This window comes from Diadema antillarum, unplaced genomic scaffold, assembly GCF_040938485.1.
Source record: "Diadema antillarum isolate AM-2024a unplaced genomic scaffold, OU_Dant_1.0 seq00000981_RagTag, whole genome shotgun sequence".
In the NCBI taxonomy this organism is placed as follows: domain Eukaryota; kingdom Metazoa; phylum Echinodermata; class Echinoidea; order Diadematoida; family Diadematidae; genus Diadema; species Diadema antillarum.
Genome location: NW_027271821.1, coordinates 650,841 through 677,175, shown reverse-complemented (window position 1 = coordinate 677,175; position 26,335 = coordinate 650,841). Strand labels below are relative to the sequence as shown.

The 26,335-nt window shown below is 39.1% G+C and overlaps 2 protein-coding genes across 2 annotated transcripts; one reads left to right on the top strand and one right to left on the bottom strand.

Moving 5' to 3' along the window:
• Positions 1-1,067: 1,067 nt before the first annotated feature.
• Positions 1,068-11,114, bottom strand: LOC139742162 (uncharacterized protein F13E9.13, mitochondrial-like). The gene is made up of 7 exons (XM_071652731.1): positions 11,050-11,114; positions 8,442-8,531; positions 7,700-7,782; positions 6,590-6,776; positions 3,809-3,959; positions 2,419-2,546; positions 1,068-1,346 (listed from the first exon to the last, which is right to left on the bottom strand). Exons 2-7 carry the CDS (start codon positions 8,515-8,517, stop codon positions 1,153-1,155), a joined length of 819 nt encoding a protein of 272 aa, XP_071508832.1. The 5' UTR covers positions 8,518-8,531; positions 11,050-11,114; the 3' UTR covers positions 1,068-1,152.
• A 663-nt stretch (positions 11,115-11,777) lies between these two features.
• LOC139742161 (G1/S-specific cyclin-E-like) lies at positions 11,778-24,170 on the top strand. Its single transcript, XM_071652730.1, has 12 exons — positions 11,778-11,894; positions 12,374-12,436; positions 12,703-12,811; positions 12,953-13,006; positions 14,783-14,888; positions 15,328-15,536; positions 17,539-17,685; positions 18,482-18,577; positions 19,421-19,567; positions 21,275-21,386; positions 22,875-23,032; positions 23,575-24,170. Exons 2-12 carry the CDS (start codon positions 12,423-12,425, stop codon positions 23,692-23,694), a joined length of 1,272 nt encoding a protein of 423 aa, XP_071508831.1. The 5' UTR covers positions 11,778-11,894; positions 12,374-12,422; the 3' UTR covers positions 23,695-24,170.
• The last annotated feature ends 2,165 nt before the right edge of the window (positions 24,171-26,335 follow it).

Here is a 26,335-nt window from a genome sequence, read left to right as displayed (position 1 = left end):
GTAACATTAAAAGAATTATTTCCTTTTCAATTTGTGAACAATAATTGTTCTATCATCTATCTTTAATATGCATTATTAATAAATATATTTCAAGAGAAGATATCATACATAGCAAAGTACTAATTAATATACAATCCTGAAGGGCACCCCCTTTAAGCTGAGCACATCATAAGCCTGAGCTTTTGATGTCTTTCCTTTCCATTTTTTTTTTTACTTTTTAGTGCAAAGGCGTTGCAGTACATTTCGCGCAATCAATTTTGTGATATAGGAAAACCATTGTAACATGAGAAATATGCTATTTCTTATTGGATGTTGACAGCCTATCAGAAATCGCTATAGTACTGACATCATAGGTGTCTGAAAATGTTTTCATTGGATTATACGAGTCGGATGATCTCCTAGATCCACCATTTCAGCATATTATATATGTTTAAAGTTAATCTCAGTGAATGTAAAATTTGGCGCACTTTGGAACCATTCTGGCACACAGTGAGACGGCTGTAGGAAAATACATGACACTGTTCTCCTGCTCACGGAAATGATTTGAGAAGTCCAAGTTTGCCTACGAAGGGACATTCAAGCATATTCAAACACTAAAAAAGATATCTAAAAATTCCTTAATTTGGGGGAATCGGGACTTCCCGACAATTTTGCGAGTAGATAAATTCACAATTGTGGAGTACTGTACTGAACAGAGAAATGCATATGTGCACGTCACGTTTTGAAATTTGTGAATAGCACCTGACTTGCGAACTTCAGGAAAATAAAAAACATTGCGAAATTCAGGAAAATAAAAAACATCACGAAATATTAGGCGTATACAGTATTTTGGAGAGTGGTTGCTGCCACGAGTTCAGGGTTTAGATTGCTAGAGCTTGATATTCCATAAAGGGGCTTTACCTTGCCACTGGGCAAGCTCCTTCATACAAAGACACAAAAAAAATTCTCTCACAGACACTTTTCGACTCAAGTCTCCGATGACAACCGCAGTTATTTTGTCCAGCACATTTTGTGAATGCGAACAGGGTCAATGTGTTCAAGCCCATATCATATGTAATTAAGCAATTGCAAACAATTCTGCTCCCTATTGCAAGTCCTGTCACTCGTTAGCTGCTGACAAAAGTACGATATTCAGGCAGACACCTGGTCCGGTCACGTCTGAAACTTTCTGACCTCTTCCATGAACTGTCTGACCCTGGCGAAGTCCACATCGTTTTGCCACTGTCCACCGAGTTTGAAGTGAGAGCCCACTATGCATCCGTTGGCCGCCGTAAGGCTCTCGGCCAAGTTTTCGGGCGACACACCAGATCCAATCAGCACAGGTATGCTGACAGCTTGTCTGACGTCTGAAACAAGAAAACCAGCATAAGAACCCACATGATATTGAGACAAGTGTGACCCCAACATCATATATCCACACTTGGCCATAGCCACATGCTATGCCATTTGATTCACGATATAGTTTATCTTCTTGTGCTAAAATCACCACTTTTTCCCCTTAAAACTCCCTCATTTACAATGTACTTGTCCAGCATGGAAAACATGTTTTTTCGGAGACTTTTTATTGGATTCTAGAACCAAACTGATTAGATGTGATATGATATTTGGATGACTAAAAAGAAGATTGGATCTCGTAAAGAAACATAAAATTTATTGTGTTCATGGAAAAAAACAACTTTGTACACTTTTAATTGATAAAGTAACAAGAAAAGCACATGGTAAGCACAGACTACCACCAAGCCAGCAACTCATTTCTACCTATACAAATGCAATTTCTCAAGATAGAAGCCTTTTCTTTTAAATGTCATCAGCTTCCAGCTATGCAGCGCCTTGCCCCAAGCAGAGCACCCACTTTAGTGCACATCTAAACCTCCAGCACGCACAGCTTGAACTCCCAAGTTCATTGACCTTATACGCCAAAAGATTAAAAATCCTTCAAAAATCCATAAAAATTTCCAGATCATGACCAAAATTTAATCATCTGTTCCTTGTGTCATTACCGACTTTTCTTCCAAGTTTCATTTAAATCCATTCATGACTTTTTGAGTTATTTTGCAAACAGACGAAACAACACCGACGATCACTTAACTTACTCCTTCCTTGGCAGAGGTAATAAGTCATAAAGACCTAGCAACATATTATCTTCTTCATTTATCATTATTACTAGTACTAGTTTTTATTTCTCTTATTTATTTCATTCGATTTTTTTACAGAGCTTCTGTTTTCTTTCTCTCATCAGACAAACCCCATTCACATATTTCCATGACTAAAGATGAACCAAAGGTGTTCCAGTATTTTAATGTAAAAGAATGATTGTGAAAGCTTTCAAAAGCAATAATCCCGCATTTTTTGCATCTTGTCAAATTTCAAAATGCATTAAAAATGTGAATGAGATGAGATGCTTGGATCTTCGTTTACCCTCCACATCCTTCAGACTTGTCGGGCATCCAGTGCTCGTCCCCGTCACTATCACTCCGTCGCTGAGGAAGAACTCTGCCGCCTTCGCCGTCTCCGCCAGGCTCACATCAGAGGTGATCGCGTGAGAACTGCCAGAAGATGACAGACGACATATCAACACTGCAGCACATACACACTCAAGACCATTCCTTAAGACAAGACATAAATCTCCCTTTCCGATGTATCTTATCATATACAAAGTATTTCCGGTGAGGACATAATTTTTGCAGTGAGTGCCATTACTACCAAAACATGCACAACCTAAAACAAGAACAATCAAATCAACACAAAAAAGGCTGCACGAGATCTCCAGCTATTCACGAGAAAAGTAAAAATGTCATTTTTCATTCTATGGCACAATGGGGTATTTAAAACGACAAACGAAGAATCACAAGCAACCAACTAAAAATATCCATTGCTACACAATGGAAGTGCATCCCAGGGTCAAAATCTAAAGAGGATAAGAGTATATACTGATGGACGTACATACAACAGAGTGAAAAAAAAGAAGGCAGCATTAACAGAAACGCGAGGGTTTGAATTTCATGAAGATGCAGGTCCACACAAATCCTGAAGGAAATCAATCTAGAAGTGCATGGTGGAGAACAGAAAAAATATAACACTGTGGCTGCCTTTCACCATGTAAAAGCAAGAACATTGAGGGCGGCATTATTATTACAAAAAATACAGGTTCAAAAAAAAATTATACAGGTTCAGAATTGACTACGATAAATCTCTTTGCAAAATCTTTCCAAATCCATCAAGAAATGTGGCTAACAGAATGCACAACAGCAAATCCTCAAAAATCAACCTTTTTTGTGTATAACAGACAGAATAAGTGCTCAAGGGTGCTACAAATAAATTTAATAGGTGGCTAGATTTTTTTGATAGATAACCTCCACACAGAATTTGAATAAAATCTGTCAATATATAGCCAGTATTATACACACACAGATGAGACAAGGTGGCAGCATAACACTGCTGAATCCAAAGTTTCCTCTGTTACACATACCAGGGGATCAATTACGCATTATTTTCCTTATCATGTCATTGCAAAAGGAAAATAGAATGTTTCCTTTGGCTTTTTATACCTTACTTGAAATAACTGCTCATTAATTCAATGGCTTTCCTTGGAAAGTTTTCTCTTATCTGTTATTCACTAATATATTTTTTGTCATCAATTCAAAAGTAGAGTATTCAGTTGGAAAAAGTGCAACTTGACAGGATGAAATCATACAAGGAAAACCACTGCCACTGCAATTACACGGCAGATGTTATGCTATGAATGCTGCCTGGAATCGAGGGTCTTCTAGCATAAATCAACTTTGGTAACGCCAAGACAGATTACTACCTGTGCTTCTTCTTGATATCAGTGAGCACCTTGACATCATCAGCTCCAATCTGTCTACGATATCTGAGCAGCTCTCCAGCGCAAGCGTTCAGAATGCCTTCGTCGCCGACATGGCTGAAGACAAAGCCTTCTGCCCGAATGAAATTCAGACCTACATCGACAGTCAACAAATATGGGGGGGGGGGGGGGGGGGGTGAGAAGAGGGAATTTATAAATGTGGATTGGCAATATGTTGTGAAATCGGTGTGGACCGAATTTGATGATATATATGGTTTTGTATAAAACAAACTGTGAATGGTCATGATGGATGCATTCAGTGAAAGATGAGGCACTCTATTCAGCAGTTTCACTTTGGTGAATAGAGCACCTTATCTGTCATTTCATGCGAAATCTTGTACCACATTGCACTAATGACCATTCACTATCTGCAGAACATTCCATAGGTTAAGATTAATTGATTGCACCTTTCATGGAGATTAACGTGCAGAAAAATGTGATGCAGGAACAACACAGATCAGGCAAAGAGATGTACACAAATGTTCACATGCCCACATCCCCCCCTTCCCCCCCCCCCCCCCCACACACACACACTAACCATTGACAGTTCAATGATTTCCAACAGGGGGGCTATGGATGGTGCAAGAGCTCAAGGAGGGACATGTTCACCATAGCGGGTCCAGCTTAACCCATTGAGGACGAGTCAAGAGTATACTCGGGCAAGTGTCTATGGGAAATGCGCGTTGAAGCAAATTCAGCCCGTCCTCAATGGGTTAAGGTTGACTGAAACTTGAAGAGCAATTTATACTTGTCCTGGTTTTTATTTATTCATCAAACAAACAAGGAAAAGTAGAAATTACGCGGTGCGTAATATATGTCCCCGCCGGAAGTAGCATTTTGTAGCAAAATGTACAAGATAGGTAAAAAATCAAGGTCAAATGTCAAAATTCTGTGTAGAACTTTTGAAGCCCTCACCTAGTGCCATCACATAAAGCAAACGGAATCGAAATCGGGTTAGAAATGGCGAAGGAGTAGCATTTTGTAGCAAAATGTACAATACAGGTCAAAAATAAAGGTCAAAGGTCAAAGAAGTCAAAGGTCAAAATTCTGTGTAGAAGTTTTGAAGCCCTCACCTAGTGCCATCACATAAAGCAAACGGAATCGAAATCGGGTTAGAAATGGCGAAGGAGTAGCATTTTGTAGCAAAATGTACAATACAGGTCAAAAATCAAGGTCAAAGGTCAAAGAAGTCAAAGGTCAAAATTCTGTGTAGAAGTTTTGAAGCCCTCACCTAGTGCCATCACATAAAGCAAACGGAATCGAAATCGGGTTAGAAATGGCGAAGGAGTAGCATTTTGTAGCAAAATGTACTTATAGGTCAAAAATCAAGGTCAAAGGTCAAAGAAGTCAAAGGTCAAAATTCTGTGTAGAAGTTTTGAAGCCCTCACCTAGTGCCATCACATAAAGCAAACAGAATCGAAATCGGGTTAGAAATGGCGAAGGAGTAGCATTTTGTAGCACAATGTACAATATTGGTCAAAGGTCAAGGTCAAAGGTCACAACTGAAATTCTGTGTAAAGTTTCAAAGCTCCCATGTAGTGCTATCATATAAAGCAAACAGAATCAAAATTGGCTCATAAATGACAGAGAAGTAGCAAATTGAACATTTTGATCACACACGGACGCACACACGGACGGACGGACACACACACAGACACACGGACACACACATGTACGGAGCCTGTTACATTGTCCCCTGCTCGAACTCGTTCGGCGGGGACAATAAGGCATGGAGGCCCCATTTCTTTGTAAAGAAGCAAAAGCAATATGTCAAATTTTTTCACTTTTTAAACGATTACTATGCTCACAAAATCTTTAAAGCCCAAACAAAGTTCTGGTACGCCTGCAAAAGTTGTCAAATTTCGCTCCCAAATGTGAACGTATGCTTAGGAAATGTGCAGGATAACGATGTTATTACAAGATATTCAATGGGTAACGACGAAAATGCGAAATAATAGCAAAAAGGTTCAGTCTCAGAACTTACCCGAACGGGGTCAGGCTAAACTCGGACTCAGGGATAACTCGGCTTCGCTTTGACGGCGGGATGAGTTGTAATGGTTGTCCCTCTGATTGTACAGTGTTGCCCTATGGGAGCGGCCTGTATAAACTAGCGCTTCGTGTTCTGGCTACTCGCAGTAATGGTCCGAGTTGTTACAACGCGCGTATCAAAAACCTCTTTTCCGCGCATGCAAAATTGATAAACAACAACAAAAACTCCAAAGACCACGCGTCTCAGCAACTGAGGACCGCGCGCTGTCATTTTTGTTTTGTTTTGTACAGGATTACGTTAGCACGCACTTTCCTGTCCATTCAGTTAGGCCTCATTTGGTATTATGCAGTGGCCAGTAGAATGTGGCGATCACTTACTGCGTGTGAGTTGTCTGAAGTAGGGTCGAATTTTTCCCGAGACCGAGTTAGTCTGGAGCCTTCTGGAATAAAAGTCGGTTTTCCTACTATTATTATTTTTCTCAAAATACTCCTAACCGACTCATCATTCCGGCAAACCGCGTCAGCCAGGTAAGTTTCTTAGTGGACTCATTCGATATATTGCAAGCAAAAATTAAATGGTGCTAGACGGGTTCTCAAGCACTTACCGAAACCTAGTTTTCACTTTAAAGATTTCTATGACAGTAGAATGTTTAGTAGTAGAAGTCTTCACTGTGTACCACATCAGCTTTCTATATGCTCATGTTCGGTGTTCATCAAAAATGGTATCATTCCCACCTGCTGCCTGTGCAATTGCCAGTGCCTGCTGATTGGCTGCTGAGAGAACCTGGACACCGATGGGCAGGTCAGGGTACATCTGACGAACGGCGCAGGACACTGCAGTCATGGAGGAGGTGACTTCTGGCCCCACCTGGTCAGGCTGGACGTACGGCACATCGTGCATGTTCTCCAACATGAGCGCATTCTGGTCAAAAAGCAAATGAGAGTGCAGGATATCTCTTAACACAAAATGGCTGGGAACATAGAAGTGATCTCTCAGAGTGCAAAGTCTCATGATGGCAAATCAATGATATAGCGAGTTGTAACAATGTTGTGAAAGTCAGTTACTTGTCTTCAACAACTATTTATGGTGCAGTCAAGGGGAATGCTACGGTATAAACCACAACTAACAGTCACTATAAATTTTTTTTATCCCATTGCAGTCTTCATCTGGGTGCTGGAGTTTGATTCCAAAGTCTATAAACCATCGAGCTATTTTGGTGCTGTCGTGAATATAGTCCCAAGTACCGTAATTGCTGACATACTATTAGATACATCAAGTAGAAAACTGGTTTGCACATTGCACTTAAGTAATTTCAGAATGTAAATCTACTTGAAAGATCTTGGCCCATCTAGATTTTTTTTAGAACTGGAGCCCAGGGCAAAATGAATTCAATGCTTTAACCATACTTGTAATTTTTTTGATATCTACTGCTACAGGTAGCACTGTAAGAACAGAAAACTAAGAACAAAATGAAATAAATTCAGCAAAAGCAAATCAACTTTATACTAGTCTTGCATCACTCTTTCTTTCTGATCAAGTACAATTTGCGCTATCTTATGCTGACCTGCACAATACTTTCTTAGTTGGTCCTATAACATTCTCTAGATCTGGTTGATGAATTGCACTGCTTTGCTTCAAGCTTGTTCAAATCAGATTTACTGGCAAATGAGTAGTGTGAACCTGATTACAAGCATAAAAATGAACAGACATTTTGGCAGGATGGAAAGAACCAAATATAACTCCTGCAGCAGCCTTGATGAGTATAAGAAGGAAAAACGATCAGAAGTCTTGACAGAAATGATATGAGTGGTACTGGTATACCCCTGAGCATCTTTGATACTCACTATACCAGCCTCGACATATCCCTTGGCCTCAAAGCAAGCTTTCTTAACTATCTCAGCTATGCTTGTGCTGTGGCGTGGTGTACCTGTTTTAACAAAAACACAAACGAATAATAACATCAATGATGATGGCTATGCACAATGATGACTATAAGTCAACCTCCCCTGTTTCAAATCCAAAGGGACTGAAAATCATAATAATAATGACTGAAAAATAAATAAATAGGAGAACAGTTAAGGTATATACACATACTTTCAAAGTCTACCTAACTAGAGGCCAGGTTTTTCAAAAAAACCTCAGTTTGTTTGTTTGTTTAACAAACAAAACACAGATAAACACAGATCACCGAGATGGGGAATTCTATGTCAGGGAAAGCAGTCACAAGTTTGTGTCGACTTGTGAAGGGAAACCTAGAAGACATTTTGTCTTCGAGTATCATTCGAGTAATCAATTGAAAACATATTTCACATTCCCACTACACTGAACCGTCTTTGTTTCACGGCTTTTGTGACAAAAAGACAAAGCATTCTGTAGATGAAAAATTAAGCAGTTCTCTGCTTCCTTCATTAGAATTCACTAGGATTATAACATAGTCCTGACACTAGTACTAAACTCAAATTAAAGTATATTACACTTTACAATAATTATCTGCTGGTCACACTGCATGCATCAGTAAGTTCAGTTTTGATTTGGGTTGTCCGCTTGCAACAACAAATTATATTCACTATTACAGCAGCTGATTACCTGGTAATGCTTGAATGTGAATCATGCCTATCACAACGCCACGGTTGTGCCCGAATAATCTCTGGAACCAGCTCATCTTGACCCCGAGTTCTACAAAGAGGAACAACAACAAAAAAGAGTAGCACTGACATTGTTATTCAACATCTTGCATGGCCGGCTATCACGGATGAAAGCAGTAGGCCTATCTGTAATATGCATACATCCATGGTGGCTATCGCATGAGCAAGATGTTACTGTCTTTTATTTCTTCCACTACTCTTTATTTCTGAAGGTTGGCTGGCTGTAAGAGACAGCTTGGTGAAATCAGACATATGGAATGGCAGTTTTAATCAAAAAAATCAAGAGACCTGCAGAACTCATGTACCTGAGCAGCATACTATTCACCTTCATGGTACTCCACCCGAGGAAAGGCTAATTTAAAAAAAAAAAAAAAAAAAAAAACTTGTTTGTGCGCACTACGATTCCCTCCAACCACTGATGGTATTCCTGCCAATTGTATGTTTGGTCAAAATCTAGCCACTTGGTAAAAAAAAAATGAATATGCCAAAAATCACATAAATTAGCAAGTTTGGGATATAATTATGGGCTCCATTCTAAAGGCTCCCCTGGACCCTAATGGGGAGCATCACCACCATTACAGAGACTCCAACTCTCCCGCCGAAAGCCCATTTTTGCAAAATCTCGCGTTCTCCCGCCTTGGCTCTGTGTCTCCTGTTGGAAAGGATTTCTTACTTATTGCCATCATATGTTGAGAAATAAGCCTTAGATAGCACGAGAGAGCATCTATCATGATCTAGAACCCTAGAGCTTCCAGGGCCCTTAAAGTGACTGTACAGTACTGGTTGAGGTACGGATTCAGGTTTATAACATTCCTATTGAAAGTGAGGTAATGCGAAACCTCTTATGAAATATGAAAGAGCATGTAATTTTAAGAAGGATTCAAAGTTTACTTGAATAAAATTGGTTTTCAAATGGCTGAGATATCCCAAAAAAGTGGTAATAATAAAAGGTGACAGGAAACACTTTTTATTAGGATCTCTTTGTTTCACCGTGTTTTTGGATATGGCAGCCATTTCAAAACCGATTTTCATCAAATAAACTTTTGATTCCCCTTAGAATTGCATGCTCTTTGACATCCCATAGAGTGGTTTCTGAATATCTTGCAACCCATTAAAAGCTACTAAAATCGTCATCTCAACCAGAACTGTACAGTCCCTTTAAGCGGGCCCTGGACCCGGCCGCAAGGAACTTCCCGCTTCGCACTTGTGATGTACGCTCAGCTTGGAGTCTCCCTTTTGCTAAGGGGTTTCAGGTGGAAGAATCTCCAGATCAGAAGGTGCTTGGGGTTGGAGTCTCTGCAATATTTGTGAAGGTGACCCACCCTTGATCATTCCAGCTACCAGTTTTCAAGATGGAAATGTGAAAAGTTCAAGCACAACAGACAGCACACACTGCACGACAGACGGATAAGTACAACTGACATACCGGTACACAAGTTTCACATTTTACACAAGGAAAAGTTGATTTAGGACTCATATAAAGTATGCAACAACATACAAATATTTGTTAATAGAATTGGCAGGGGTGATCGGTCTACAAAGGGATTATTTAAGTTTACTGTAATTTTTTTTTTTTTTATGATTATGGGAGGAGGGGAGAGGGGTTGCACATACCATCAACACTAAAGACAACAGGAGAGTTTTGAGGTGATACTGCGATGACATACATGTTGCATATAGACCCCGTAAACGTATAGGCATATCGTAGCCCTATTCAAATTTGCACTGTAGGCCTAGACCTATTATGGGAGGATGGTTGATATGTACCAATATTTACTTCTTGGTGAAACCATGTTTTTTTTTATATTAAGGATCTTTCTGGTTCCAATTATCATTCTGACAAGATCTATGATGGTCATTGTGATTTACTCTATCAAAAGCTGATGCTGATGATAATAATGCACACAGACTCACTCTGTACACTTAATTGCATGTTGCCATGTGGAAACCCTACATACATGTAGCCAGACTAGACGTTGTGCTACTTTTATACAGCGACTGGGCTGTACATTTACATCACATGGAGTATTAAAGTCAAGACTAAAGTCTCCATCATCAGAGGCGGATCCAGGCGGGAGCACACCAAGTGTGCCCCCCCCCCCATTATTTTTTTGTTAAAACAAAATAAATAAAAAGAAAAAAATTGGGGGAGGGGTGCATGCACCCCCCCCTTTAATTTTGTAAAGGCGCCCCCTCTTTATGGAATTTCAGGATCCGCCCCTGATCATGTTAATTTACAACTTCAAACTTCATGATGTGAGTCTCCTTATAATATATACCTATATCTTTATATAACACTATATGTTCCCTAACTTGTCTTTGGAAGACATTCTCACAGTTTATGATGCTTGGAAGATGGATCTACCCTGCAGCATAGCAGTGCAACGCAGGCACAGACTCAGCTCTTCTTGAATCTTCTTGTAAGTTTTCGCAACATTGAGCTAGTTGTTGCTATGCTACGTTGTTGCTCCATGACCATGAGTTTACAACGAACTTTGACTATCTTCCGGACTACGTTCTCACTCAGTGATACACATATAGGATCTTACCCCGATGTCCTCAAACTAAAGCTCTTATTCTACAGCCACTCTCCGCAATGAGTACAGCTACAGCACCGCATATACTTCGACTCGGAGGTTGATACAGTAATTGAGTGAATGTACGCGTACAAGTGCGATCATTAGCGTTGCTGACATTTAGCAGTGCCGATCGTCGTCCGTGACTGCACAATCTACAGTTTCAAACCAGCTGATTACCGTTTCCGGTTCGAGGCAAGTCTCTCTTGTCCAATCGCAATACGACTGATAATAGGCCACGCCTATTCATTCTTTGTTGCCATATGCTAATCTAGATTCAATTCAGTCGTTTGCATATCACGAGTAATATTTTTTTACAAAAAAATTGCTCACAAGAAAGATTTTTTTCTTATTATAGTATTATTTTATATTTTTAAATATAATGAATAAAAACTATCATGAAATAGCCATTAGCAATAAATTTGCATTAAATACTTTTCGAAGTGATTAATTTGAGACTATATCTAGCTGCGCACATTTCTCACAGCCAATTTCTTAGTGCGAACTGACTTGTTTAAAAGTGAATTTTTTGCTTATTTTTTCATCATTTACTGTACCCCGTAGTGCAGTGTGTGACAGAATCAATACTTTGTATATACTCAGGTGTTTGCAACCTTTTGGAGCTTCATTCTATGTTTGCAGCGGAGAGGATCATAATAGTACGTTTAGAACTTCGCGGCAAGAACTCCCGCCAGTGCTACCCTTCGTTCACTGGACGACCGATCCGCGGGCATTCAGTGCGTGTGCATTGGATTGTCTGCTTTGGCGGGTCCAGTTATCGGCTGATCGTAAAGGCGGCGCTGAGGAGAAGTGTGGTTGTAAGGTCAAAAACTGTCTTAATTTTTGCCATATACCTCATCTTTTTTGCTTTTATTTTTAAGGGTTGATACACTGTAGCATTATCTTTGATAGGACGAAATTTTCGTGCAAAGCATTGGCTCAATTCGCCATAAGAGCGATATGCCGACTGTCAGGCGGAAACTACCCTGCGACCCTTCAAAGTTTGGACAGCCATATACCACTCTAGCACTACCCACTGTACAGGCAGCGTAGGCGCCCGTACACAGCTGCTGGCGCGATCAGCGAGCCTTTACCTTGTCTCTGACCATTCGCTGTTTTGTTTGTCCCGTTTCGTTAGTAAGCACAAATCGGTCAATTGTTTCTACCTGCGTCGGCTACATTAAATTTAAAAAGCAGCATCATCTTCTGGGCTAAAAATCGTGGCATTGCTTTTGATCCCCACAAATAGCCACAATTTTTGTAGTAAAACATTTCAATCTCGATTTATAATTTTCAGGAGCGGGCCTACGTGGACAACAGTGAAGAACCAGATCAGAAAGGAAACGATGTCTCGTCGAAGGTAAACTTTTATGTTTTATTTGCCCTTTTGTCCGTCAGTCATTGTGATGGGGTTGCACATTTAAATTTTGTAGAGTTAGTCTAGCTACTAACGTTGTAGAGCTCAAACACTTTTACGCCAGAGAAAATAACTGACGGTAGTAGAATTAAAAACATTCAGAGTAGGTAGGCTTGCAGCCTCAACAAGTGATCAACAGACTATGTTCACTTTTGTGAGATTCCACTTCCAGCTTTGTCTACAATTTTCTCATGATTTTTGCCTTTCAGTGGTCGACTTCAAGCGAGGCAAGAGAACGAAAGAACATCAAATTATGAAACAGAGGAAAATCAACAGCTAGTTTGCACAAGGAAAAGGAAAACCCGCGAACAAGACATGGTGAGTTGATCTGGAAAATGTGACTGAGTGTGATCATTCGTAGTGTCTGAACTGAGCCGCTGTGGACTATCGATTTGATTGAAAGATCGCGGGAAAGTGTCTTTACCACATTTTCTACCTGTTCTCCCAACCATTCCACAGGTCGAGACAACCAGAACAGAAGTTCAGAAGAGAAGGCAGGAATTCAGGATAGAAGTGAGTAGTGTGTTCATTTTGACGGCCATTTGTAATGCCGGTTACAGCTTGATCGAGCGATTTATCGTACCGTATTGGGCAAGGGGACTTTGTTTTCGCGCTCCTCCGGTCTTCGATTCCCGCCGCCCGCTCGTACTGTTATGTCAGTGACTTCGCCATTCATTCATTGTGTTGGCCGGCGGGCAGCAGCCCGCGCCTCCCGCCCTCCCCTGTGTAGTGTGTTTGCTTGTGTGATTGAATGCCCGGTGTTTGCGTTCGTGTTGATGTTGTTCTTGTTTCTGTCCTACAAACAACACACATGTTGCTTGATGCATGTTGATGATAATGAAAGCATGTTGTTCGGTGCTAGATTTTGGATTGACAATACTTGAGTGTTGCTCCTCTGTTATCCAGCTGGATTTTTGAACAGAAATAAAAAGTGTAACAATGCAAGCTAATTCCTTAAACTTAGTACGGGGTAGACATCTAGCAGACTTTAAGACTTAAAATTATGAAATGGTCTAAGATATTTGAATAATTGGGACATTAAAATGCTTGATAATATTAAATATAGGCCTACCTCACCTTTGTTCTAACAAAGGTTAATAAAACTATAAGAAGTTCACCCAGATACATGTATCAGAAAGTGGTAGTGAGATCTTTCCACTAGTATAGTGTTCTACTGTAGAGCCTTTTGTATTGGGCAAATTTGATTGATTTCCACTGCATATCATGACAATTTGATATTAAGAATGTTTATTCTTTTATTAGTTTTTATTGAATTGTAATATATTGATTGATTTTTTTTTGTGTGTTAAAGATTCATTTCTCAACATATTATGATAGACCTACTGCTAAAGTAATTTTGCAATGACATACAATATTACATGTAGGCCCTATTCTGGAACAGTTTAAATACCAACACACGAATCATACATCAAATATTTGAATTTTTTATGGCTATTTGCTGTTTATTATTTGTCAGTAATGTTGAAATACATGTATTTTGGTTTTGATGCATCATTATTTAGGGGGTTTTTTGTTGTTTTTTTTTTCTTGCCTGTGAGGTGTTAGTACAAAATGTACATGGTCAAGTCAGATACCTTTGCTTCTTCATAGCTCAATTTGGTGTTCATGTGTATTTAAATCTGTCTGTCTATACGTATGCTTCTCTATATATTGTGAGTGCAATGGCCTCCCGACACTATGCAGAAACAGCATATAAAAACCATTTTCAGTTTTTCTTTGAAAAACAAAGTTATCAAAGAGAAAAAATAACTCTTTTCAATGATATACAGTTGTAACAAATATTTTTAAAGTTATTGAAATTATGTTTCTATTTTAATTCTATGTAATTATTTTTGTTTTTCAGCAACTTCAATCATAAATTGTATACCTGAAGTTGATAAAAATTGATAAGTCAGTTTTTGCATTTAAATCCTTCACGTATTCTTTTCCTGCGGCTGTAACTACATATAGATGCAATTGTGACTGGAGTTTCTACCCAAGTATCCATTATTCATAGATGGAGAACCTGTTTTCCAATTCCATTCTCCCTATAAAGCTTGAAATTTGCACCTTTTGAGCTCACTTGAATTGTGCCGGGATGTCCTGCTCCCAACCACCCATCTCCCCCCCCCCCCCCCCCCCCCCCAAAAAAAAAAAAGAGGGAAAAATGTTTTGTTTTCATTCCTGAAAGCACATGTGAGCAATGTGAGCTTCAGTGTCTTACAGTGTAATTCAGGTTGTTGTAAAAGCTAGTTTTGCTAACAGTTTTTTTTTTCTGAATATCTGCAGAATCACTGGGTGCCAATATCTGAGTCATCAACCATAGAAACATCTCGATTGGTGCCAACTAGTAATAGGGAAGCAACAACTCCTTCAGAAGAACTCATGGACTCAGGTAAGACTATTACACTTGAGGGGAGTGCTGCTTTCATGCAAAGCTGCCACTTATGCCCGCCCCCCCCCCCCCAAAAAAAAAAGTGTTGATGTGTCATACATTCGTAGTATTCTGAATGTTACTAAAGGACTAGGTGGGGAGTTTAGCCCTAGTACCTTTTATGGAACATATAACAATGGTAATGCCAAATCTATATTGTACTTGATGTAATCAAAATTGAATTGTGCTAAAAGAATGAATTGATTGTCAAACAGTTCATTGAAATGAAAGGGGGATAAAAATGAGTGTTCTCACAAGTTCTACAAAGTTGTAATACATGGCGGGGGGTGGGGGGGGGGGGACTCCACATCAACCTCACAAAGCATGTACCGTACAACTTTTCAACAATGAATATCACTGCATTTTTCATACATTCTTCGTATTGGGCTTCCTCCTCTAGCAAACTGGGTCACATTCCGTAACCTCTTCCCAGCCCATGTGTCGGAGCGAGCGTCGCCGGTGACCCTTGTCAGGTGGGCGGAGCTGCCAGAGTTGTGGTCGATCATGACGCGACAGGAGACCCTTTACCCAAGGCAGGTGGGCTGCCTGAAGGGGCACCCATCGCTAGGCGAGAGAATGAGGTCCATCCTCCTAGACTGGTTAATCGAAGTGAGTGACGAACTCTTCAATCAAACATGATCGAAATTGAAGTGAAAGCAAGTGATTATTAAGCATAGGGGTGAAGATTGGAGGTACCAGTTTGAGTTGTCTTCATTATGTCTGCCCTCTTTACAAATGAAATTTGTAAGATCGCAACTGCTGCACAAACATGTCTGAAAAAGGGAACCAGTGGGAATCGAACCTGTCATCCGTTACTGCTTTCCCAACAGCGACACTACCACCAGACTCTCTCTTGTTGCTGGCAGTGACACAATGAACTTGGAGCAAATATCCAAGCTCAAAATTTCAGCACTGTTTTGTTAAGTAGTCCGAGGCGGAAAAGCCATAGTAAATGAAAGCAAGAGATTGTTAAGCAAGGGAGTGAAGATATGAGGAATGAGGTTTCTTCAAATTGCCTGCCCTCTGTGCGAATGAAATTTGTATTATATGACAGGTTCAATTCCCGCTTGTTCCTTTTTTCCGACATGTTTGTTAAAGGAGGGACATATTGAAGAAAACTCATGCCTCATATGATCGAAATTGTCACATGAAACATGGCACCAGATTAACTTGTTGAGGATGGGTTGATTTTGCTACGACACGCATTTCCCATAGACACTTGCCCCAGTATACTCGGGACTCGTCCTCAACGGGTTAATAATGTGGATGTCAAAGCCATGGAGTTTGCATTTTACTTAAGGTCTTACATAGATATTGTATGAATGTTCAAATCCTACAGCAATGTCAACAGAGACAGTGGTTGAAAGCCAGGGTCTTTAAAAGCACTGTTTGTCATCAAAATTTCCCATCGTTTTAGCAGGATAAATTAAAAAAAAAAAGATTCAAAAAGTGTTGCACAGGAGAAAGTGTTCCCTGGAAACTTGTTTTGCAGCAAAAAATGCTGTCCAAGCACCCGAGCTGTCCAGATTAGGCAATGCTGCCACAAGCAAAAAAAAAGAAAAGAAAAAAAAGAAGAATACAGAAAGTGAGTTCAAAAGAAAGAGGGAGCCGTGTACACAGCTCTTGCACAATGGTCTTCATTGTTGTCGGTCAGTTCAGGAAAAGCAGTTTGGACTTGAACATGTCAATACTGGCTGGGAGTGTGGTCAGGCTCTTGAGATCCCCACGTGGTCATTAAATAATCAATGGACACCACTCCCTTTTACCTCTCTTGCACTTCGACTGGTCATTCAGCGGGTCCCATTCATTCATTGCCTTGACCAATCAATAGGTCAAACCCTTTGTTGTACTGCCCACTGGCAATGCCAATTCAAGGGAAGCACAGCTCTAAAACAGGCAAATACAGGAAGCATTGTTCTTCAATTGCACTGCTGATGTCTGATTCTTGTAAAGAAATTCTGAAAGGCGGGAAAGGATGGACATGACTTTCACTGCACCAGGTCAATTATGGTCAAGACTTTGTGGTGCCTAGTGTAGTTAGGTAAACTGTGTACCATTCACTGGGAAGCCAAGCTGAGACTCACAATGAAAGTGAGACCATCTAAGTATTGGGATCCATGGAAGGATTTTCCCCACTGTGAGCCGTAAGACATAAATTGTGGCAACAATGACGTGACATATAATTGTTGCTGTATGTTGCTGTGTTCACAACAGATCTTCATAATCTGTACACAGTGAAAAAGTTTAGTTTCTATGCTTTGCTATTTGAAGTACACAATTTTCTTTGCGGCATTTGTTTGTCTCTGCATGGAACGTGTTGAGATGTAGGATTTTTTTAAAATTAAATGAAGGTCAATGTTTTCAAGAATGCCATTGATGCATTTTTTTTTTTTTGTCAAAGTTGAAAGAACCAGCAAAATAATGATTTGCATTTGTTTTGATAATGAGTTTTACAACTCGAGCGATGTCGGCATATTTACAAATAATCTGCATTAAGCAAACTGTTTGTGAAACATTGAATGAATAATTTTTTTTCTCCATCATTAGGATTTCTTGTTATGCTTTCGTTTCTACTATGTTAACGATTCTTATTGCTGTTTTGTTTTCACAGGTCTGTGAAGTGTACAGGTTACACCGCGAGACATTCTATCTTGCAGTAGACTTTGTAGATAGGTACCTGGCAGCGAATAAGAACATTCCAAAGACAAAACTACAGCTGATTGGCATCACAGCACTATTCATTGCAGCAAAGTTAGAAGTAAGTTTCAAATAGGAATCATATATTAACTTTGTGTGAACACTAATATGCAAGAAAGGGTTTCAGCCATACACTGATGATTTTAAAGAAAAGATGGAGTTCGTTACACAATAATTTGATTAAAATACAAGAAGACTTTAATTCTTGTCTGTGAGCAGCATTGAATAACTGTCAAAATGTAAAAACATGGTAAGTACACAAATTTTGTACAAAGCAAACATCCCTTCTTTAAGCATATCACATTAAACTTTCAAATGATATAAAGATTATATTGCATGCATGATCTCTTTAACATTTACTTCGGATCTTATCTATGATGTGAATTTTAGACCAAATTTATAAAGTTGATTTTTAGTTCAAAAGTTTGCTCAGGATGTAAAACCATTTATGATTGACCTGCCAAAGTGCTTACCTGAGAAGTTTTCACTATTTTCTGTTGAGGTGCCCAATTTTACTTACACCAGTCAGTGGCCCTACACTCTAAACATCAAGAAGTACTGTATATGCCATATATTTAGCAATTCTGAATTTTCGCAAATCGAGACTTCACAACAATTTTGCAAGTGGTTGAATTTCGCGAGCATTGGAGTTCAGTACTGAACAGAGAAATGAGAACGTCTACGTCATATTCAGATCGGGATCAGTGTCAATATTTTTGTCCGTCTGTAAATTCGTGAATAGCACCTGACTGGCAAAATTTGCGAAAATAAAAACCTCATATGAAATATTTGGCATATACAATAGTTTATCCTTCAATGAACTTTACCTATTTATTCACTTCTGCTCTAACCCTCAGGAAATCTATCCACCAAAACTCCATGAGTTTGCGTATGTGACAGACGGGGCGTGCAGTGACGACGAGATCCTCAACCAAGAACTTGTCATCCTGAAGGTAATGTGGTCTTACTGGAGGCAGAATGCATACATTCATTGACATTACAGCAGCTAATCATAGGACTGATTTACTAAAGAAGAAGAATGATGTTTCTGAGACATTTCAAACCACATCTACCATGTATGCACCAGAAATAGACCAGTCGTCAAATTTACAGATATTAGTAAATGTATTGTAAAAGTGGATATTTTCGCACAACTAATTTTTCGTGCTTGGCCGGGTAAGAAGAGTTTTGCATGTTTATGATACCGCGGAATCAAGACATCAACTACTGGAACAAATAGCCAGCAAAAATAGTTGCGTCATTTTATTTTCACGCTAGTTTCTGGTTGCACGAAATGCACAAAAATTTCAACTCCACAAAAATTTCCACTTTTACAGTAGTTGTGATAGTAGCATTATTGTCATTATTGTATAATCAACATCAATGTCATTAATGTTATGATTTATGATATCATGTGATCAACTCTTTTGTGACATTCTTTGTTTTTCAGGAGCTATCTTGATAAAGGTGACTCCCGTTATGATGAAATCCCGGGGACTGGCAATTTTCTTTCATCATTTTATGGAAATTTAGTTACAGCCAAACAACAGAGGATATAAAGATATTAAGATAATAATTTGGGGGGCCTGAAATTTGAATTTGTTGTAACAAGAGTTTCATTATAACTGTGTTAGTTATAACAGGAAAGAAGTCTTGATGAGACATGGAATTGTGGACAACAAAAAGAAGACAATGACAGAACAGAGTATGTACAGAAAAAAAAAGAAATCATCAGATGGTATCAATTTGCCATTTGCCAGTATTTTTATCACCGTCTTTGCATATATTTCTTCCAGGCGCTGAAGTGGGACCTGTCCCCAATCACTGTCAACACTTGGCTGAATGCTTTCATGCAAATCTGCAATGCTGATGAGATCGCAAACCAGAATACCAACTTCCACATCCCTGCCTACTCCTCCAGTGACTTCATCAAGGTGGCTCAGGTGAGAGCACAAACTGGTAGCATGAGCGTTCAGCTGATCCAAAAAAGGAATGATACTTCAGGTTTTTTGTGGGGGGGGGGGGGAGGGAGGGGAAGAAAGAGAGGACAGAGAGGGTAAAAACATTTCCATTTTTTGCACTAAGCTTGACGAAAGATATGACCAAGTGCTTGTGAAAAGGTAGTTTTGCTTGTTTGCATATTATTTGTGTATTATACAAAGCTTATGGTGCAAGAGATGCTGACAACCGATACTTAATTTTAATTCCTTTTACTGTTTCAGATAAAGCTGCTGTCAGATTTTTCTTTGGATATCATCAGTTTTGCCTGTCCTGCATGTCATGTTGAGAGAATGCTGGCAAAGTTGATGCCACTTCTAAACTGTCTCATGTACAGCTGATATTGTATCATGTCCATGCTATTCGTATGCACAGTAGTAATGTGATCAGATTTTGTTCACAGTTGTGAATGAAAAGTGAATTATGAATGAAATGCTACCCTGTTGTATCTGGCTATGCACTGTACATTGTAAGTTCAGTAAGTCACAAGCCATTATAGCCCGATAGACTGACCACAAACAGTTGATATGGAGGTCTCCACTTCCAGTCCATTTGCAGAAATCTAAATGCCCTTCGGTAAAGGGCATTTTATTCTCCGTGCATAGTTCTCTTGCTTTGCTTGCTTATCGGCACACTCAAAATGTAACTTAAATATCAAACCAGCCAAGTCTTCCTAATTCTGGAAGAAGCTTCCTGAAAATCAAACATGTCTACACGTCCTGACAAAAAAAAAATATGACTGCCCCCCCCCCCCCCACCCCACTTCAGAATGACGATGACCTAACGAGATGCATGCACTGTTACTCACTACAAGTACCTACCTCATAGCTCTCTTAAAGAGGAAATCCAGTCCAAATATAAGATAGTCTGATAGAAAAAGAGTAAAATTTTACGAGTTCAACAGTAGAAATTTGACTGATATCGGATGAAAAATAAGGAAGTTATGAAATTGTGACAATTTCTCCAAAACAATTCTTGTACAGTGGGTATGAATATGCAAATGAATGAGCTAACCATGTCATACCCTCACAATTTTCCATTGATCGTGTAAAATAAAAAATAACGAAAATTCAATGTTTCTGTCATAGAAGTCTGAAACATGCTGTTATTCCTGGTTGAATAACTTCAGAATAGTGATCAGTTAGTTATATGAGGATTTGAGCCTCGGGCATAATTGTGTTTGAATGAAAAACAGGAAATTTCAACATTTTATTTACAAACTATTTAAGTTGTGAGGGAATGACATGCTCACTTTGCCATTTGCATATTCATATTGACTGTTCAAGAACTGTTTCCCCCAAAAATAGCGAAACTTCAGAATGTCATAACTTCCTTATTTTTCATCCGATTTCGATCAAATTTATACTGTTGAACTCATAATATTTTACTCTTTCCTATCAGACTAACTTATATTTGGACTGGATTTCCCCTTTAAACCTTGCTGATTTTGATCTTTGGGTCAGGTCATCCTGTCAAATCAATGTTTTGTGTTGTGTTTGGTTTAAAGTTATGTTCTAGAATGAAGAGGACCTGCATGTATCTGTATTTAATTTTTATCAGGAGTTTGATGCTACTGCCATCATTTATGTAGATATGTGTTGTTATTTTTACAAATTGTTTCAAATTGCTTCTCAATGGCTTGGTATTGGCAGCTCCTGGACGTATGCACCCTGGACATTGGATCCCTAGATTTTGAGTACAGCACCTTGGCAGCGTCTGCCCTCTATCACATGACCAATGAAGAGCTCACCCTGGAGGTCACAGGTAATAAACGCAACATGTCTCACACGAGGGTTAGCAAATCTTTGTAACTAACTTGGTGATTCAGGTTGCAATGCATAGACCTGCTTTACGTTACAGTAAAAATGGACATTTTTTTTTTTTTGTCCTGAGTAATATTTCAAACTTGGTCAGTTAAAGCCCAAACAAAGTTCTGGTAGGCCTGCAAAAGTTGTCAAATTTCGCTCCCAAATGTGAACGTATGCTTAGGAAATGTGCAGGATAACGATGTTATTACAAGATATTCGATGGGTAACGACGAAAATGCGAAATATTAATCAAAAAGGTTCAGTCTCAGAACTTACCCGAACGGGGTCAGGCTAAACTCGGACTCGGGGATAACTCGGCTTCGCTTTGATGGCGGGATGAGTTTTAATGGTTGTCCCTCGATCTGATTGTACAGTGTTGTCCTATGGGAGCGGCCTGTGTAAACTAGCGCTTCGTGTTCTGGCTTCTCGCAGTAATGGTCCGAGTTGTTACAACGCGCGCATCAAAAACCTCTTTTGCGCGCATGCAAAATTAGTGTGCGCCTATCAAGCACCTCTAAAACAATCAAAGGCGCTTGATAAACAACAACAAAAACTCCAAAGACCGCGCGTCTCAGCAACTGAGGGCCGCGCGCTGTCATTTTTGTTTTGTTTTGTACAGGATTACGTTAGCACGCACTTTCCTGTCCATTCAGTTAGGCCTCATTTGAATTAGACTCTATGCAGTGGCCAGTAATGTGGCGATCACTTACTGCGTGTGAATTGTCTGAAGTAGGGTCGAATTTTTCCCGAGACCGAGTTAGTCTGGAGCCTTCTGGAATAAAAGTCGGTTTTCCTACTATTATTGTTTTTCTCAAAACACTCCAAATCGACTCAGCATTCCGGCAAACCGCGTCAGCCAGGTAAGTTTCTTAGTGGACTCTTTCGATATATTGCAAGCAAAAATGAAATGGTGCTACACGGGTTCTCAAGCACTTACCGAAACTTAGTTTTCACTTTAAGCTGAATTTTGTGTGTTTGTAATTTTGTAATTCCGCAGAAGCCAAATATGAAGTAGTATTACATGTAACAAAAAAAAAAAAAAAAAAAATGAGAGCTTTTATTCTTGCGCTACATATCTTGTTGAATATCAAAAAATTTCCATGTCACAAAAATTGCCACATTTACTGTATATTGTTGGTATCCAACTCAGATTTTTACATGTAATCCCTTAGGCAGTCAGGGTTAAAAATTTGCTCTGCACAAAAGGAAATGTATGTTGGATTCGTTGTTCACACTGGCGAAATTTCTTTACAGAAGGTGTTCACTGTTCTGTGCTCAGTTTTTGCAAATTTTTTCTTTCATGCTCATATTCAAAATCATGTGGTGTTTAATGCAATGAAACAATTAGTTTTACTTGCAGATGTATGATGTATACCTTCCAAATGGATCTGCGTGCAAAACCTTTATTTTCTTTTCATGTTTTCTCTTTATCTTTTCTTGGTAGGGATGAAATGGGATGACATCGCTGTCTGTGTGCAGTGGATGTCGGCGTTTGCCATCACCATCCGAGAGATGGGCGTCGCCCAGCTCAAGAGCTTCAAGAATGTCTTTCCCGGGGATGCCCACAACATCCAGACACACTGCTCAGGATTAGAATTACTGGTGAGTCTTGCTCACATTGTTGCCTGGCTGTTCTGGTTGGCCCATGCGGTCTAGAAACTACATTTCTGTGATTCACTGCTGTATCTTAGTTTTATTGTGATTTTTTATATTTGATGTTAGTGTGTCATAAGGTAGACTTAAAGATTCTTTTTCTTTTGACCCCTTTGTTGTTTACTGTAACATCAGAAATGTGAAACTTTTGGAAATTGGAACCAGCTGCCTTTTTCATTATGTGAAACTTTCACAAATTGCTACCCATGAAAAAATATATACTTATAGTATACTTAACATTTACTTGATTGTGCAGACAAAAACTATGGACTGTACTGTCACGAAAGATAGCTCCTTGCAAAATTTACATCTCCAATGTCAATGCAACATTTACCATTCTGTTTGTGAGATCCTGCTGTATTTATTGATGTCAATTTGATGGTAGATTGAAGTCCATCTTAAGAGTTTTCATCTTCATATCTTTTGTAACAATGTCTCCATGGATATGTGTACGCTTTGTGACCCGTCTGCATTTTCTTTTCCCACCGTAGGAGAAGTCTCAGCAGAGGCTGAAGGAGATCCGGGAGGCTGCATGCTGCAGTCCAGTGCAGGTGCCTGGTGTCCTGACCCCTCCTCAAAGCAACGAGAAAGGTTATAAAGGTGTTCTATGATGAAAACAGGGTTTGCCACCAGTCTTGGCCAGAATTTTGTTTAGCAGTAGATAGTTACTTTATTTGTGTGTCTGTTCTCTTTATAAAGAATGTACTATGTGTCTGTGCTGTTGTCTTTATATATCTTAGTATTGTTACGAATTTGTGCAAAATGAATTTGTTTTCATCCACAGTGATGCAGTAGGTAATTTTCCGAGTCGTATTAGGGGTTTCGGAAATGCCTTGTGAAGAAATATGCATCAAACTATGTGATGAAATAGCCTTTGAGGCAACAGAAAATGTTAATGAGATGTACCTTACCGGGTAGTCTAGATCACTCCAGACTCAATTTTGCTGAAGTCAAACTGACAGGGACTTGAGAAGGGCTTTTTTGGACTCGTCAAAGTTCTTAGATGCTCACAGTGAATGTGACTCAGAACATAAACCCATGGAGCGAAGGGGAGGTTTGTGCCACAAAAAATGATCTTGTCTTCATTTAAAGGCAGAGTTGCTAAGTTTCCCTGATTCTGCAGGGTGTATCCTGAAATCTTTTAATATCTCTTCATGTCTGGATGAGAGAATAACATGGGAGTATCTCCCTGGTTGCTGTTTGTTTGAAATCAACCTGATTTTGATGGAGGCATGACTTAGATGCTGGCAGCCTTGGATTAAGCACCTCTTCCATTTTGGGGGGCATATCTTTTATTTTTAGAGCTCTAGATGAAATAGAATTTGTAAAATTTGTAAAATCTGCAAGAAGTCAGAAAGAAATGTAAAAAGAAAAAAAAAGAACTTTTAGGTTCTTAAATATGTTTCCCAGTCAAGAATCAGTGATGCTTGCAGGAATTTTGAAACTTTTGAAAATGTCACCATCAAAATAAATAATGATAGACGTGTATGAACAGCAAAGGACTGAAATGGGAGATATTTTTTTTTCTTTTACTCCACTTTACGAAATTCTAACAATGAAACTTGATGGAGCATAAGCAGCATGTTAAGGCATAGGATGAACAATTGATTGAATTTATTGGGCATTTCTTTCTTGCACTTGGCACCAAACTGATATTCCCCTCTGAGTCAGTGACATTGCTCCTAGTGTGATTTATCCTTTCATTAGCACAGGACACTTCGAAGTTAGCTCTGATTTTCTGATCTGATAGTTTCTGTGGGAACATATGTTCAATTTTCGAGGAAGGTGTGCTTACTAACTGAAATATAAGCATTTTCTGTGGAGTGAGTAGTTTTAATTCAAGAGATTATGAAAATATTTTAGTCGAGTGTAGGTACAAAGTGTATAGAGAACTTACTTTTAAGATGATTTAAGATGGTTCCGCAGTTGGGAATGTCTATTTTAAACCTGTATATTTCCGGAGGGGAATATTTTGAGACATTCCTGTAGAAAACTTTAGAAGGAGGTGTTCTCCAAAAGCTCATAAATACTGACAAATGACGGGTTGCATGTAACAAGGTGCATTATGACTTCAATGGAAAGACAGCTGGGGTTTATAAATGAAAGACAAAATTAGAAAATATCTGTTACATTTCTCTAGCTATTTGCCATGCCAAAGCAATTCTCAGAGCCTGATCTGAGCAAGTTCATGTACTGTAAAAGTGGAAATTTTCGCGGTGTTGAAATTTTCGCGCATTTCGCGCAACCAGCAGCGTGAAAATAAAAGCACACGAATATTTTTTTTTGCCGTATGTTTGTGTACTTGGTGTCTTGATTCCGCGAAATTAAAAACACGCGAAACTCTTCTCACCCGGCAAAGCGCGAAAAATTAGTCGCGCGAAAATATCCACTTTTACAGTAGTTTATTTGGGGGATATTTTTATGGGTCATCAACAGATGAAGAAGAATTTAGCAATAATTTTTGTCCAGCTGTAGGTGTAAATGCTTGCATTTATAGGCTTGTGAAATTGACAGTTCTGCGGGATGTTGTTTCACCAGGTTGTTAAAGATTAAAATATTTACTCTGTTTTTTTTGTGTGTGTATGATCGCTGTGGGAATGATATTCGATGCATTTGTACAGAGATTATTTATTGTCACAATTTATATTATGTTTCATGTATTCATACAAATGCTTCTTGGTAAAATTGTGAAGGTATTTATTTTTTTGTGGATACAAATGTTCTGGTTGAAATGCGAGAGATAGTCATGTACTTTTCTTCATCACAATTTATTTGATGAACAGGTCATCGGACATATATATGATTGATGAGTACTCAATGTTACCACTGGTGCTTTGTACATATGACCCAGTACATTAGTTACAGAAGAGTCTCTGATTATCAAGCAGTATTGGTCAATATTCTCTTTATACCGTAGAGACAGGAAAGTCTTGTGTTTGTCTTGTTCAGTTATTTTTTTTTTTTTTTTTCACGTGTGTGTTTGAATGTTGATATAGTGCATCCAGACATTTCTCAGCCGGCTACTGGCAAAATTCTGTGAGTTAGTGTTTTGTTTGTGTTCACCCTAATTGTAATTCTCCATTTGTACACACCTCACACCAATCTTGGTCTGGAACACCATGTTTTGGGTTTTTTTAACGCTGTGATATTGCACAAAATGTAATTTTCTTGTATGCCTACAGATGAGGGGAGATTGGGGAAGGGGGGGGGGGTAATCGTTATTGTTGTTTTGGCAGGATTTGTTAAGATTTG